This window comes from Triturus cristatus, chromosome 2_1 (assembly GCF_964204655.1).
Source record: "Triturus cristatus chromosome 2_1, aTriCri1.1, whole genome shotgun sequence".
NCBI lineage: Eukaryota > Metazoa > Chordata > Amphibia > Caudata > Salamandridae > Triturus > Triturus cristatus.
The window spans coordinates 256,893,035-256,909,860 of record NC_140581.1 but is presented as its reverse complement, the minus strand read 5'-3'; the positions used below and the strand labels follow the sequence as shown (position 1 = coordinate 256,909,860).

Sequence of the window (16,826 nt, the reverse complement as noted above, 5' to 3'; positions counted from 1 at the left end):
ACCTGGTTATTGGTAAAGCATTATCACCTTTGGGGTGTCAGTCATTTACTTCTCTGCTTTAAGGGACTGTTGTTAGAGAACAGACTGTACCTACTGCCTGTATTTAGGGACGCTCCTCAGCTGGCCAGAAGAACACTAACCCCTAGACCACTCCTTAGTGAAGTCTTAGCGAAGGGAGAGCCTAAATCTGTCTGAACTAAAATGGAATGTCGGACAGACTTTAATAGGGCAGCTAATCCAACACCATTTCTACTGACCCCTGGACCACAATAAGGGTGTGCATGAAATAAGAGAAGATGGCTGCTTTGCCATCATCAACACTACCTCCCCTGGACTTTAAATGAGGCAGGTCAATACAGAGATGGGTAGTTGAAACATCAGCAATTTCTTAACCCCCACCTGGAAACGAGGCCCAAGTAAGTTACACAGTATATGGGTAAATGAATAACAAACTACCACACTTGCATAAAAGTTGCCACTTCAAGATATCATTTGGCACTCATCATTTCAAGTGGGGAGGTGGAGGCGGGCGGAGGTGGAGAAAGGTGGCTCTAAATACTAATACACCCCTGTATCCCTGCACTAATAAATAACTGAAGACACCTAAAAGCACACTATCCAGTCCCGTTCAATGAGAAGGCCTCCATAACACTAGCCTCTCCTACCTAACCAATGCATTAGCCTCCACAACGTACCTGGCAGATTATTTAAGTAGTGAGGACCTAAAAATGGGTATAGGAATTAGCTGTAGAAGATCTGCTGGTCTCACCCCCTCATCAGCCAAGCTGGGGGTGAATGTTTGACAATTTTCAGCATTCTGTCCATCATCTTTTTGTTTTGCTATAAGTCGCCCCAAGTGGGAATAGTATGCCTAGACGTGGGTCCCGTGCTCACTATGCCAGTAGATTCAAGCTAGCCTGGCTGATGTGGGGTGATATCCCTCATCAGGTCCCAGGATGCTTGTTGTCCGGTCCAGGGAGGACTTGTCCTTGCAGGTCGGGATACAATGTCCCCATGGGGACCAGGGTCACGGCTGATTTGCATATGGCTGTGTTCAAACTGGGCGGCATGGTGAGCAAAGAAACAATGGATTTAACACAGATCTGTGACTGGGGGTGAACATTTGACAATGTTCAGCATTCCGTCCATCATCTTTGTGTTGCTATAGCATGACACTGCTGCACATGTTCTCAATTCTGGAATGCAATTTCCTTATGGCATAACTGATTTTATCTAGTTAAGTTTTGGTCTATCAAATGCTATGCTCAATCCTTTGGAACATGCACATGATATTAGACATGAATGGAAATAGGAGCATAAATGAAAATTACTGAGGTAATGTTTTTGGGATTTCATAGGTTTTGGTGTCACGGTGGCTTCTGGTCAGTACACCAGTTGAATGTTTGTCAGTCTTATGAACACTTTCAAGGACTTAATGTGTTTCCTGGTTATTGTCCACTTGACTAAGTCACTGCACTGTCATTAGTATGCCGGCAATAGACCCACATGTGTGCCTCCCAGCCCAAACAGCACTCGTGTGGAAGTTTCGAAACCACTTTCAAGCACCAGCAACAATGCAATGTTTCACCAGCATTCTTAAGATGCTTTCGCACATGGCTCCACTCACAGCTGGACAAACTACACCATTCCACTTATCGAACAACCGCATGACTTCAAAGTAGACCCCAGCAAATTCCATGATAAAGATGTGCAACCTATCTGGCAGGCTGTGCCAATTATCAATGGATAAGTCCCTGTTCTTACCAAAACCAAAAATGAAGAGGTAAGGTATATATACACAAACCACTTCAAGCTGGATGGGGACTTCAGTCTCCACGCAAGTATAACTTACAAGAACCAAGGGTCTGGCGGACCTTACCAGGCATCCTCTGCCACACTGCTTCTCAGGCCATGGTGTTCTAAACAGAATAGTTCAATATTTATGCAGAGCACTGTTGGGACGAGAAGCGCTGGAGAAATGTAGCGTCTTGGAGGGTCCTGAAGCTAATGCTTCACATTACGCTTTATTAAGATTGGCTCAAATTCTTTGTAGAACAGGTCCTCGACAGATGTATAATACTAGTAATTCTCTTCCTTCACTCTTCTCAAGAGTCGTTTATAAAAGCTGAATACTTAAATGCTCAGCCCTCCCAGGATGTAAAATTAAAGGCCAGAGTAGCATTAGAAGGAGACTTCAACTGGTTGCAAGAGGAAGGTTTAGAGAACATGTCTGGACACAGGCAAATTAGATGCTTGAGAACTTGTTAAGAGTGAACAGTAAGCAGGCCAGAAAAGCAGAAGCTAAAACATTTTTATAAAAGCTTTGTAGAAATTCAGCCTTAAAAACACCTATGTTCGCCTTACACCCCGAAGAATTTCTATGAAAAAGTCTAACAGTATGGGGATAGCCCAAATAAAACTTCAGAATGGTCCCACCCAGTGCCCTTCGACATCTGGAAGCATCCAAGTCCATGCATTGGCAAATTAATTAAAAAATAAATGGAGTCTTTCCTCAAATACGACAGACAAGCCATAACAATCAAGTAGTTAACGGTCTTCTGTAATTAGTAATGTATTTGTCCTATGGGGAACTTGATACAGCTAATAAATACTAATTTGACCATAGCTTCGTATAAATATGTTCGTATTTCTCTGAAAAATAAATAGAGATGGAAAATACTATGCATACCTCAACTTGTGGCTCCGTTGATTGCTTTGCAACTTTTTTCGACTCCTTTCCTTTTTTCCCTTTAGACTTAGGGATGCTGAAAAAAAAGAGAAAAGTAAAACGTATTGAAAACAATCGTCTTTTTGCAAAGAGCACTAGATTTTAAAAAACAATCCTGTGTGGCTGAAGAGTTGGGCTATCTTACATACTAATGTGTTAGAGCATGAACAAAGCAGGATATTTGCTCATAGGTAAAAAGCTGCAGAGCCAAAGTTCTATGGGTTGATCATCCTCCTATGCCAGGTTACAGCAGCAATGAGTTCTATATATTTATTGTTCCTGTTATAAGAAACTAGATTATGTGCTGAAGAGGCTAAGAATCTACTTCAAATAATAATCACAATCCTTGTGAGGATGAATCACCAAAGTCACTAAATTAACCTGTGCTTAACCCTCTGGTAACTTGGCACAAACGCAGTCAGGCTTAATATAGAGGCAATTTGCAAATTATTTATAAAGTATTCAAACAGCAACAAAGTGACAACACAACACCAATCTCAAACAATTTAAAACAACTGACAATATTGTAATAAATGAAATCACACCAAAATGCCAAAAATCCAATCAGTAGAACCGGAGTAATGAGTCTTTAGGGATTTAGGCAAAAATAGCGCCAAAAGGCGTGAAGCGCCAACTGTGGGTTTCTGGTTGCCCTGGACCAGGACAAAGTCAAAAGTTCAGACCAACAGTGATGGAGCATGGGCTGGGGACTGGACCAGGTTAGGGCCACTGGAAATTGTACCTTCTGTCCTTAGTGAGGGGATTGGGGGGGGGGGGGTACAGCTATGCGAGGCTCTTAATTGGATTTGGTGAAGCTACCGATCAGAAGCTGCGTGGTAATATGATGCAAGGGCCTGCGCTGGATCTGGTGAAGCCACCAATTAGGAACTGTGCTGTGTTGCAATGTGGGGCCCTGCATCAGATCAGGTGAAACCTTCAGTTAAGCAGGGAGAAGTATACTCTGACTCAAGCCAAGGGTCCAGAGCTAGGGAGTCAGGGCTCACTCCCAAAAGGCCAGCAGAGGGGACCAGGGCAAGGTTCAGTTGAGTCTGGCCAGCTGGAAAGCAGGAAAGGCCTCTGGAAGCTTGTTGTGTCCCTGTAGCTCAAACAAGAGGCCAGCTGACACTTGGAGTCACTTCTGTGGTCCTAGGTTCAAGCAAGCATGCCCAGTCTTCCTTCTTCAGACAGCTAGCAGTCTTTCCTATAAATCTTCTCAGGTCCAAGAGTGTTCTGATTTTAGGTTCTGGGGATGCCACTTTTAAGCCCAGTGCCAGCCTATGGTTGGGGGACACCCCTTTACTTAACTCTAAAACTGGTTCTCGTTCATTCTTCCCCTTCCCCTGGAGTCTAGCTCCAGTCTGCCTAGTGAAACAAAAGCAAGCAGGCACAGACACATTGTATATAATACTTCAAAGAGTGAATCCTTGCTCCAGAATGGATGGCTTTCATGCCAATCTCAGTTGCCTTGTTCTTATTTGTGGCTTTGATCCCTTTCTCTGTTTGATACTGTCAACAGGAGCATTTTGGTTCCACTGTTAGTAGAATCTGCATTCATCCTGCTTTAAAACGCTGCACTACAAGTAAGCACTGGCAACACCAATCGATCTTGCTTGTTTATAAAGGTAAGCAAGACTGATTGGCATTGCCAATGCTTGTTTACATTACAGCCCACCCTGCCTTCAGATTGCAGCCAGTTTTGAGTGATGCTGGATACGATCCCTGAGCAACAAATACTGGCTCAACACTAGAAGGGGCAATGCATTCGTTCATAATAGTTACCAATTTAATTTGTCAAAACCAAGATATGTGACATTCCTATATTATCATTACAGAGCTCCTTAATAGTTTCAATACAATGACCAAGAGATCATAAATATACTGTTACACGGATTCGGGTAGCAAAGTTTTACAATATTAGTGTGGAAGTTCAATATGGGGTTCAGCGAAATGGGTGATGGATGGAAGCCCTGAGGAAAGCCACGATTAGTTATGAAACTGAGACAAAAAGGATTTCAGGTGTAAACTCACAACTCTGATGCTTGACATTCCAGTAAAATGGACTCAATTTGCTGGTCATTTACAAGAATGAAACAATTAAGTTGATCTGCCGTATCCATTTCATCCCATATGGTCACCAGTATAGTTTCCGTACCATGTTCAGCTGTTTATGCATAAAGTAATGTAATGCATATATATAATGGAATGCTGACCATATATCAAGAAACAAAGCACTTTCCACAGAGAAAGCGTATAGATATTGAGATTCCTGATGTTTCTGTATTAATCCCAATACTGAAAATGTCTTGCACTTAGGCGGGGTGTATTCTGTTGTAAAATACTTTATATTTTCTGTGATGTAGCCAACATGAGATCCATGTTTTAAGGCGTGAATCTCAGTTAAGTAGATTAATCAACCTAGCTTTAAAGTTTACATAGGGGGTCGAGAAGGTGTGTAAAACATATTTCATTCTAGGATAGCACTACAAACGTGTTTTCCACACAATCAGAAAATGTGCAATTAATATTCTCAAATAAACGGAATCACAGACTTTTCAACAAAAATAAAAGTGACAAAGGGTGGAATTTAAGGCCATGTGCACTGCACACAAACTGATGAATGGAGTTGGCCCTATGATCCTCAGCGACCTGGTGACTCCTTATAAGGCCCCCAGATCCCTTCGGTCTGAGTATGAGCGACTGGCCAACATCCCCAAATACAGAAAGACACGGACTGGAGGCCGACGCTTCTCCGTGAAGGCATCTGCCGGGTGGAACTCCCTCCCCCGCATCCTTAGACTGGAGCCCAGTTATCTGATCTTCAGAAAAAAACTGAAAACGCTTTTATTCCCAGAATAAAGTCCCTTCTCTTTCTTCCCCTCTCCTCTGGATAATACAATCAATATAGCGCGGGGATGCCTTCGGGTCACCAGGCGCTCTACAAATCGTTAAATAAATAAATAAATAAATTTAAAAGAATTATACCAACTGTCTCAGTGAGATTGAACAGGGCAACCAGCAAAAGCAGTGTATTTACTGAAATAGCATTGCGTACACCGACTACGATTAATTACTTTGCTAAGAAATATATTGTGCCTTATTTCTCTACTAAACACAGCATCACGTATTTTCGTATTTTTCTGAATACTTTCTTTACTTTAGAGTTAACTTCTAGTATACCTTTGATTTGATGCACTGATTTATTGTACAATTGTGATATTTTCTGTTGAAACACTCTGTAAACAACAACAAACCATTTTTCTCATCTGGATTCCATATAAATCTCTGGATCTGACCGTATTTACAAACAACAGCCAACACATTATCAAATTAAGACGCTATGGGCCAGATGTACAAATCTTTATTGAGGTCGCAAATGGCCAGATTTGCAAAATTGGGCCGTTCTTTACCGCAAAAAAGCATTTTCTATTTGTACAAATGCCCAAATTGTTATTTGGTAACCTATTAACGAATCGCAAATTGGGTTTCTGATTTGGTATTAGGAAGAGGGTGTTTAAGGCGGTCCTTCCTAATAGCGAATCACAGTGGTGTGTGTGTGACTGTTTTGCAACTGAAATGTGGTCACAAAACATTCGCATTTTACCGCTAACTCAAAGATGGTGGTAACCCATTTGCAAATGGGAAGGGGTCTCCAAGGAACCACTTCCTCTTTGTGAATGTTTTGAATTTTTTTTTTAATTTTTTTAAAGCAGGCAGTGGTCCCACGAACTACTGCCTACTCTTAAAAAATGAAAAGAAAACTTTCCATTTTATAATTTGAAACGCATCCAGTTTTCCTTTAAGGTAAACAGGCTGTATTTTAAAAAAACAAAAAACATTGCTGTATTTAACCCCTTGTGTGCCCATGACGAGCTGGACTCGTCATGGAGCACAGACGCGCTGTGCCCATGACGAGTCCAGTTCGTCATGAGGCATTCCCTGGGGAATCCCTCTGGTGCAGGCACCAGAGGGATTCCCTTTTACTGCAAATAGCCTCGGGAGCTGGGGAAGAGCTTCCCCAGCTCCCGAGGCCCCCCCCCCCTTCACTGTAATGACGATCGGCGCGCACGTCGCGCCAACGTCATTACAGTGAAAGTGAAACTGAAATGAGCCAAGAGGCTCATTTCAGGTTTCACTTTGTACGTGCTCAGGGGGCTATCTCAGCCCCCTGAGCACGTAGAAAGACGGGAGAGGTATCGTTGGAAAGGGGAGAATCTCCCCTTTCCAATGGTACCCCTCCCCAGTGGATCTCTGCTTGGAGATCGCCACAGGAGGGCGATCCCCAAGCAGGGATCCACCCACTAGACACCAGGGAGGGGGGAGCGGCCCCTTGGGCAAGGGCCTTTGCTCCCCCCAAATAATTTGGGCATTATTTAGCCCCCAATCTGCCCCCCCGGGGGGGCAAAAAGCCCACTAGACACCAGGGAATTTTCAAAAAAATAAAAATAGGGCAGGCCCATGCCCCCACCCCACCCCCCAATAATCACAGTCTTTCTGCCCCCCCCGGGGGGCAGATGGGGCATTGGCCCCTAATCTGCCCCTTCGGGGGGGCAGAATGCCCACTATACACCAGGGATTTATTTTCCTTTTTTTTTTTTAGGGTGGGGGCTGCCCGAAACCCACTCACCACCATTACAGCCTCTCTGCCCCCCCGGGGGGCAGATGGGGCATTGGCCCCAATCTACCCCCTGGGGGGGGCAAAAAGACCACTAGACACCAGGGAATTGTAAAAAAAAAATAAAAAAAAAAATAGGGGTGGGGGCTGCCCAAAACGGGCAGGCCCATGCCCCCACCCCACCCCCCAATTATCACAGTCTTTCTGCCCCCCCCCCGGGGGGCAGATGGGGCATTGGCCCCTAATCTGCCCCTCCGGGGGGGGGGACAGAAAGCCCACTAAACACCAGGGATTTTTTTGGCGCAATTGTTTTTAGGGTGTGGGCTGCCCGAAACGGGCACGCCAATGCCCCCACCCTCCCCCCCACAAACATGACAGTCTTTCTGCCCCCCAGGAGGCAGATGGGAGCTGTAGCCCCCCAATCTGGCCCCCCCTGGGGGCGCAGAATGCACACTAGAAACCATGGATTTTTTTGTTTTATTAGTGATGGGGTAGGGGCTCCCCAAAATGGGCATGACAATACCACACCCCACCCCCAGAGAAATTCCCGTCTCTCTGCCCCCCCCCGGGAGGGCAGATGGTGGCAGTGGCCCCTGATCTGCCCCCTGGGGGGGCAGAAAGCCCACTAGGCGCCAGCGAGTACGCAGGCTTTTTTTTATGCGTGGGGGTGGGGGCTGCCCAAAATGGTCATACCAGTGCCCCCACCCCGCAAAAAATAGCCACAGTCTTTCTGCCCCTTTAGGGGCATATCAGGATGTAACCCCCTTCCCCGATTCCCCCCCAGGGCGGCAGAAAGGCCACTGGGCTCCGGATTTTTTTTAGCAATGTGCATACCTGTGGATTTTGGGCCCTAGCGCAGTTGGCACGTAGGCAAACCTAGCAAATATGTACATTCTTTAAAACTAGACACCGAGGGGAATCCTGAATGGGGTGACTTCACTGGCTCTCACCAGGTTCTGTTACCCAGAATCCATTGCAAACCTAAAAATGTGTCCAAAATAACACATTTTCCTCACATTTCTGTGGTGGAAAGTTCTGGAATCTGCGTGGGACCCCAAAGTCTTCAGAGAAAATTGGTACCTCACTTGCGTGGGTAGGCCTAGTGCCCGCGTTAGGCAAGGGCCCAAAACGTATTGAGGAGACCTCAAAATTACCTATCACAAAACAACCTGGTTTTGCAAACGGGGTCACCTAGGTTTCTGGCCTGGTGCCCGGCGGCCACCTAGGGGAACCTACCAAACCCACACATTTCTGAAAACTAGACACCCGGGGGATTCCATGGAGGTATGGCTTGCGTGGATCCCCCAATGTTTCCTTACCCAGAATGCCCTGCAAACCTCAAATTTAGCTGAAAAAAAAAATCACCTTTTTCACACATTTTTGTGTGGGAAAGTTGTGGCATCAGTGGGCTGACACAAATTTCCTACCACCCAGCGTTCCCCCGGGTCTCCCGATAAAAACGGTGCCTCACTCGTGTGGGAGGCCCAAGTACCCGCGACAGGCAATGGCCCACAATGTAGTGAGGCGACATAAAAATTGCCTACCTCAAAACGACCTGGTTTTGCACGGGGGGGGGTCGCCTGGGTTTTTGGCCCGGTGCTCGGCAGCCACCTAGGGGAACCTACCAAACCCACACATTTCTGAAAACTAGACACCCGGGGGATTCCAGGGAGGTATGGTTTGCGTGGATCCCCCAACGTTTCATTACCCAGAATGCCCTGCAAACCTCAAATTTAGCTGAACAAATCACCTTTTTCACACATTTTTGTGTGGGAAAGTTGTGGCATCACCGGGCTGACACAAAATTCCTACCACCCAGCGTTCCCCCGGGTCTCCCGATAAAAACGGTGCCTCACTCGTGTGGGAGGCCCAAGTACCCGCCACGGGCAAGGGCCCAAAACGTAGTGAGGCGCACTACGTTTAGGACCCTTGCCTGTTGAGGCGCACTACGTTTTGGACCCTTGCCTGTCGCGGGTACTTGGGCCTCCCACACGAGTGAGGCACCGTTTTTATCGGGAGACCCGGGGGAACGCTGGGTGGTAGGAAATTTGTGTCAGCCTGCTGATGCCACAACTTTCCCACACAAAAATGTGTGAAAAAGGGAATTTTTTCAGCTAAATTTGAGGTTTGAAGGGCATTCTGGGTAAGGAAACGTTGGGGGATCCACGCAAGCCATACCTCCATGGAATCCCCCGGGTGTCTAGTTTTCAGAAATGTGTGGGTTTTGTAGGTTTCCCTAGGTGCCGGCAGAGCTATGGTTAAAAAACTACAGCTAGGCACTTTGCCAAAAACGGTTCATTTTTCACTGCGAAATTGAGGTGTGTCCACGATGCGTTTTGCGCCGTTTCCTGTAGCGGGCACTAGGCCGACCCACACAAGTGAGGTACCATTTTTCTCGGAAGACTTTGGGGAACGCGGGGTGGGTGGAAATTTGTGGATCCACGCAGATTCCAGAACTTTCCACCAGAGAAATGTGGAGAAAATTTGGTTTTTTGGGCAATTTTTTAGGTTTACAAGGGATTCTGGGTAACAGAACCTGGTGGGAGGCAGTCAAGTCACCCCATCCTGGATTCCCCTGGGTGTCTAGTTTTCAAAAATGTATAGGTTTGCTAGGTTTCCCTAGGTGCCGGCAGAGCTAGGGTTAAAAAACTACAGCTAGGCACTTTGCTAAAAAAGGGTAATTTTGCATTGTGAAAATGTGGTGTGTTCACGTTGGGTTTTGAGCCATTTCCTGTTGTGGGCACTATGCCTACCCCTACAAGTGAGGTACCATTTTTATCGGGAGTCTTAGGGTAATTCAGATTTGTAAAGGAACTGTTTTTACCTATTGACTTTCGATGCATTTCTGCCTTCCAAATGAAAGACATTGTGTAAAAAATAAGTCATTCTAAAAAATGACTGATAATTCTCATGCTAGTATGAGTATTCCCAAATTCGGAAATGTGCAAATATCTACTGTTTCTAAACTCTATATTTTGTTCCCATTTCAGAAATACATAGGTGTCTTTCATACCGATTTTTCCATGTACACATTTTTACAGAATAATTACTATATACCCGGTACATAATAAAAAACCATTGCAAGTTGTTGCTCAGTTTTTGGCTCTGGGTTCGTCGGGCTCTTGGTGAACCTACAAGTCCTATATATCCCCACAAACAGTAATGTCCAGTGGATGTAACGGAACATTGCTTTCAAAGAGCTGTCATAATTACAAGAAGTTACAGGTGAAAACGTTGACACAAAAGGCGCTTGTTTTCAACAAATTTTCAATTTATCCTAGCTGTTAGTTTCTATAAAGAAACCTTGATGGATCTACACAAATGACCCCATGCTGAATTCAGAATTGTGTCTACTTCTCTAAAGTGTATAGCTTTCCAGGATCCATTATTGATTTTGTACCCATTTCTACCATTAACTGGAAGGAGGTCGAAAGCACAAAAAATAGCAAAAATAGGCTATGTCCCAGAAAAATGCCAAAACTGTGTAAAACATGTTGGGTTTCTGACTAAAGTCTGGTATCCCCTAAAAGCTGGGAAAATGGTGATTTCAGCCCCACAAACCCTTTTTTGATAACACTTGCAGGGAAAAACCCAGAAGCTTTAATTTGAAGCCCGTTTTTCCCATTTTCCCCCCAAAAAACTACATTTTGCTGTATTTTGGCTCATTTCTGTGACCCCTCCAGGGGAATCCACAAACCCTGAGTACCTTCAGAATCCCCATGATGTTGGAAGAAAAGGACGCAAATTTGGCGTGGATACCTTATGTGGTCAAAAAGTTACAGAGGCCTCAGCGCGCACTACCCCAAATAGCCAAAAAAGGGCGTGGCACAGGAGGGGAAAAGGCCTGGCAGCGAAGGGGTTAAAAGCAATCACAGACATGCTGGTCTACTGACCCCAGCAGGCCACCATCCATGTGATTTTTGCGATTCCCATTAGGTCGCAAACCGAGACCTAGGTCAAAAATATTAATGAGATAGGTCTATTTGCAACTCGCAGGGAATCGCTAAATGTGTTTAACAAACATTTGTACATCGCTGTTTGCGATTACCAAACAGCGAATCGCAAAAATTCGCTACTTGGTAATCGCAAACCCTAGCATACATACATCTGGTCCTATATTACCCGACTGCTTAATTCATAAAATGATTATCAAATAATTAATAATTACAAATATACCACATTAATTATTATACTTCAAAATTGGGATTACTTAATTTAATTTTAGTTTTGTTAACGCCCTCCTAGCACTCATAACCATAACAAAGTGTTAGGAAATTAAAAGTAACAACAATTGCTCTATAATCCATCTAGTTGAACTATTCAGACCAAAAGAAAGAGCACAGGTTAAAGTTAATATTAATAAACCAGCAGAAAAGCATCAGAGAGTTGAGATATCTTTGAATACCCAAAAAAGAGAGATCAAAATGATAATTAGGCCCAATGTGAAGAACGGCTGGCCAGCATAAACATTAGCAGAAGCAAAATCTTGACAGATGACATCCGCATGATCCTAGACAGAGGTGATATAGCAGCCTCCTCCTCCTGGACCTCCCAGCAGCATTTGACACAGTTTATCCTCATCAATACTGCTCGCTACTGGATCTGCTCCTTCTTGATGGAGATAACACAAGCTGTTAGCATGGCACGGTACTCAGAAGGTCCCAAACTCATCTGTGAAGTGTCTCAAGGTCAGACCTACCCCTCTTTAACGCATACATGATCCATCCATCTGGCCAGTGTCATAAGTGCACACAACATCAACATCCTCTCCTAGGCTGACGGAGCACAACTCATATTCTGCCTCTCAGATAAGACCTTCAACACAAGGACCAAGTTCACAGCCTTCATGAACAAAGTTGCCAAATTGATGAAGTCCAACTGTCTCAAGGTCAGCAGAGACAAGACAAAAGTAGTGATTTTCTGCAAGAACATCTGTCAATGGGGTTCCATTTGATAGCCGGATGACTCTAAACCCACACCCACTCCCATCATCTATGCCAGGAACTTTGAGATCGTCACAGACAACAAACTGAACATGACTGTGGAAGTAAACACCATCATAGCAATCCTTTTTCACACCCTATAGTTGCTGAGGAAAGTGTACAAATAGCTCTCAAGAAATACCAGAAAACCCGTCACCTATGGACTTTCCACCAGCAAGCTGGACAACGGGACCACCCTCTACACCGGAAATCACCAAGCAACTCATCAGAAGACTGCAAGCCATCCAGAACTTGGCAACCAGGCTCATCCTGAACCTCCTCCCTACTCCAGGTCTGTAAGAAGCTTAAGACCTGACTTTTCAATTAACCCTCCCCTCGACCCCCACCCTAGCCAGGACCAGACAAATATATTTGCTCTATGCCAGGATACCCTCACAAATAATAGTGCACGCTACAAATACACATGATAAACACAACATAACAAATTCAACAATATTTGGAATATGTACAGACTGTGGAGAGTAACTGGCAAAAGTATTGTTTCCGCCAGTAAATAACACACCTTTTCTCAATAGCTGCTAGAGATATTTTTGGCAATTAATGGAAGGTGATCAGTATTAGGAGACATCTCTATTATTACTGCAGCTCCTGGTAATAAGTGGAAAAGTTTGACGCCTAGAGCTTACAAAATATCCGGTGCCCCAAATACTAACCATTTCCCCTTTAAGAAATACTTACTAGAGATTATAAATAACCTTCTGAACTCCAGACTGTAATTTTATATCAGAGCTATAACATTTCATATTGGAATACTGTATAATTAATATTCAAGATGAGAAATTACCTACATTAGGTATCTTATGAAAGTCACTAATAGCATGCGCGTACCTAAATTATGCTTGTGCTAGAATGAACATACAATCCTTGTCATGGCCTACTAGCGCTGTGCACAATAGGTAGTATCAGATCCGCTATGTTTATCTCCTGGAGAACAAAAGTTTTATCGAACCACTACTACTAACGTTCAAGCACGATTTTACCCAACTAGGTTTCGACTAAACACACTGCACTATTTAGTGGCTTCCCTAAACAATCAGTTTGGGTTCATAGTTTATCACTCTTTCCATGTAACAATTTGGCAGCACAGAACACGTTGCACTTTATTTTGTTCTGTCCCCTCTATAAAGATCCAAGGGGGACATTTTTAACCCCATTACTGAGGAAAATAAGGCCATGCACTTATATTGGTGGTTTTAACTTTCTACTGTCTTTGTCTACTTTAACCATCTGCACTGCTGTTTCGAATTTTATTAGAGTTGCAATGTCTATAAGAAAACGCTATGAGCAATTATAATTGAAGAAAATCGGAGTAATCCTTTCTTACAAACTAGATACACAGACTATATTGTATGGGTGATACTAGAGATGGATGCTTAGGGTATTCAACATCAGGGTCCATATCTCTTTTTCTATTGATTGCTTTTATTGTTTGTTTTTATCTACGCTGCTGTAACCAGGATACGCACATTTTATTCTAGCAATGTATTTATGTCAAACTGTTATGGTTCTTGTAACCAAATACATTTATTGATTGAACATAAACACCTGCAAATAATGTTCCATTTGGCACCTTTTTATTATTCGTTGATCACTATTAGACCCGACAGTACCAGTTTGACAAGAGCAACACAAAGCTTTGGAACCCAAAATTAAGAAAACCAAGCACGGAGCGGGAGAGGATTAGGGAAATCAGGAGAATTTGTCTTATTTACTGGGCCTTACCTTTTCACTCCACTGCCTTGGCAATTCAGAGAAGGTGGTTCTGTTTCTTCTTGTGTAGCATTCACAGAGCTCTCAATTTCTTCTTGTGTATCATTCACAGAGCAACTCTCAGTTTCTTCTTTGGCAGCATTCACAGAGGAACTGGAACGCACGTTCTCTTCTTGAAAACCATCAGTTCTATTAATTTTTTCAGGTTCATCTTGAATGAGCTCATTGTCCAAATTATCAGCTTCCGGACTGATACTTGTTGATTCAACAACATTATCCATAGGTAAGGGTTCCTCACAAGACTAGAAAGAAAAGGGCATTCACAGAATGTTACTAAAATCCAAGTACAACATCATTGTAACACTAACCCATTTACATCTAGTTGCACATTCACAGAATATAGCCCGCAAAGAGAAGTGTCCGTTTCCAAAAACATTTATAAACATTGCCCATCTAAACACATTTTCTGTCATTTTGTTTTAAAATGACTACAGAATTAAATATCCTTCAACAAGCAGCATGGGCAAGGTATTTTATGTCTGCCATTAAACCTGGGAAAAAGAAAGAAAAAACAGGCTACTTACCTGTACACTGTGGTTCTCCAGTATTGATATCTTTTATAGATCCACATGCTTGAATCTTCCCCATAATCATGGTGGGAGTCCCACACTAACAGAAGAAATAGCAGTAATAAAACATCACCATAGACCTCCATAGAACAGAAAACTCACTTAAGTAACTTTTCAGCCTCATTTTAAAACATCCAAACTTCACAGCAGAGACCCAAGATTTCCCTTGCCCACAGAGCCACCACACCTCAGATTTCGAGCACAAGTGTATAGGTATACAAAGCTCTGAGGTAATTGGTGAGCCTAATCAGGGAGGAGGGAGTGTCGCATGTGAATCTATAAAAAATATCAATACTGGAGAACCACAGTGTACAGGTAAGTAACTTGTTTTTTCTCCAGTATTGAATCTTTTATAGTTTCACATGCTTGATACAGACAAGTAAGCAGTAAAAACACAATAAGAGAACAAGAAAGGTGGCAGGCAGGAGAACCATCCGACCACGACGTAAACTTGTAGCATCAGAAACCAAGAAGAGAATAATAGGCATACAAATTTACAAACAGCATGTAAAGAACATACACGGCTAAAAGCTGACTACCTTAGGCAAACAGGCGAAGTGTAGCTTGTCCAACAGCGATATCTGCCTTTTTTCAAACATCAAGGCAGTATTGCTTTGTGAATGTGTGAGCGTTCGCCCACGTTGCTTCCCCTGCATATGTCAGAGAGTGATGCTCCCGCAAACAGGGCAGAGGAAGTCGCCACTTTCCTAGTAGAGTGAGCTTGTGTTTTCGCAAGAAGCAGTGGCCAGCTTTCTCATGACAGAAGGAAATCGTGGAGGTGACCCAACGAGCAATGCTGGCCCGTGTCAAGTCTTGTCCTTTCCTAGGTGCAGAGTAAGAGATCAGTAGCTGAGTGGATTTACGGAAGGTCTTCATTCTTTGTAGATAAAACTTTAAACAATGTTTAATGTCCAGCGAATGCAACGCCCTTTCTGCTGCTGAGGATGCAGTAGGAAAGAACGTTGGTAAGACAATTGGCTCGTTGAGGTGGTAAGTTGAAGTCACCTTAGGTATAAAAGAAGGGTTAAGGCATAGGATAACCCGGTCCGGCAAAAACTGCAGACACAGTTCTTTTATAGTGAGAACTTGGATTTCACTGATGTGTCTGGCTGACGTAATGGCCAAGAGGAAAGCCGCTTTCCAGGAAAGGAACTTCAATTTGCATTTGCGCACTTGCTCAAAGGGAGGACAGGACGGTGTTTAATTGCTACAAAACTGGAGGCAGCGTAACAGGCGGAAAAGCTCTTAAAAAGTCTCTTCTTAAATTATTTGACGAGTCGGTTAGACCAAAGAGAAGTTTGATTTGAACATCTTCTATACCTAGAAATTGAAGCAAGGTGAACTCTTATGGAAGAGTGAGGAAGTTCTGATTTTGCTAAGTGCAGGAGATTAGGCAGTACCTTCCCTGGAGATGATGAGAATGGATGTAATGCTTGTGAGATACACCAATCACAGAATCTTTTCAATTTAGCTGTATAACATTTTAACGTAGACGGAGCTAGATACTTGTGTAGCATGTTAGAACACGCCTTGGAAAGCCTCAAATCCCCAAATTCAGAGTGATGAGGAGCCAAGCCGACAAATGAAGCAAGGGAATTTGTGGATGTACGACTTGGCCCTGGTTCATGTAGAGAAGATCCTCCTTTTGAGGGAAGAGAATCGAAGCAAACTGATAGGCAATGCAGCTCGGTATACCAGAATTGTATTGGCCAACTTGGAGCAATGAGAATGATCCGATAAGGCTCTTTCTTCATTTTCTGAAGTACCCGAGGAATGGGTGGAAATGGGGGAAATGCGTAGGCAAACATCCCCGTTCAAAGAAACTGGAAGACATCTCCCCATGACTTTTGATGAGGATGTCCGCTTGCAAAAAGAGGACACTTTGTTGAGTAACGTAGCAAACAGATCGAATGTTGGGTAACCCAAGGACTAAAAAACAACCTTCAAATGCTGGTCGTTAAGCTCCCATTCATGGCACTGTTTGGAGGCCCTGTTGAGAGAGCCTGCCTTCTCGTTGTGAACCCCCGGCATATGCTCCACTCGCAAGGAGATGTGGTTGACAAGGAGTCATTCCCATATCTGTTGAGCAAGAAGGGAAGGCACTCGAGATCTCATGCCGCCTTGCTTTTGGACAAAACATGGTC

At 43.8% G+C, this 16,826-nt stretch overlaps 1 protein-coding gene across 1 annotated transcript in view; it reads right to left on the bottom strand.

Moving 5' to 3' along the window:
- Positions 1 to 16,826, bottom strand: part of DNAJC21 (DnaJ heat shock protein family (Hsp40) member C21) — a 132,979-nt gene that overhangs the window by 9,025 nt on the left and 107,128 nt on the right. Inside the window, exons 10-11 of the mRNA XM_085630972.1 lie at positions 14,066 to 14,355; positions 2,690 to 2,765 (exon numbers count right to left, since the gene is read on the bottom strand). Of these exons, the coding sequence (XP_085487098.1) occupies positions 2,690 to 2,765; positions 14,066 to 14,355 (366 nt within the window). The remainder of the gene's footprint in view (positions 1 to 2,689; positions 2,766 to 14,065; positions 14,356 to 16,826) is intronic.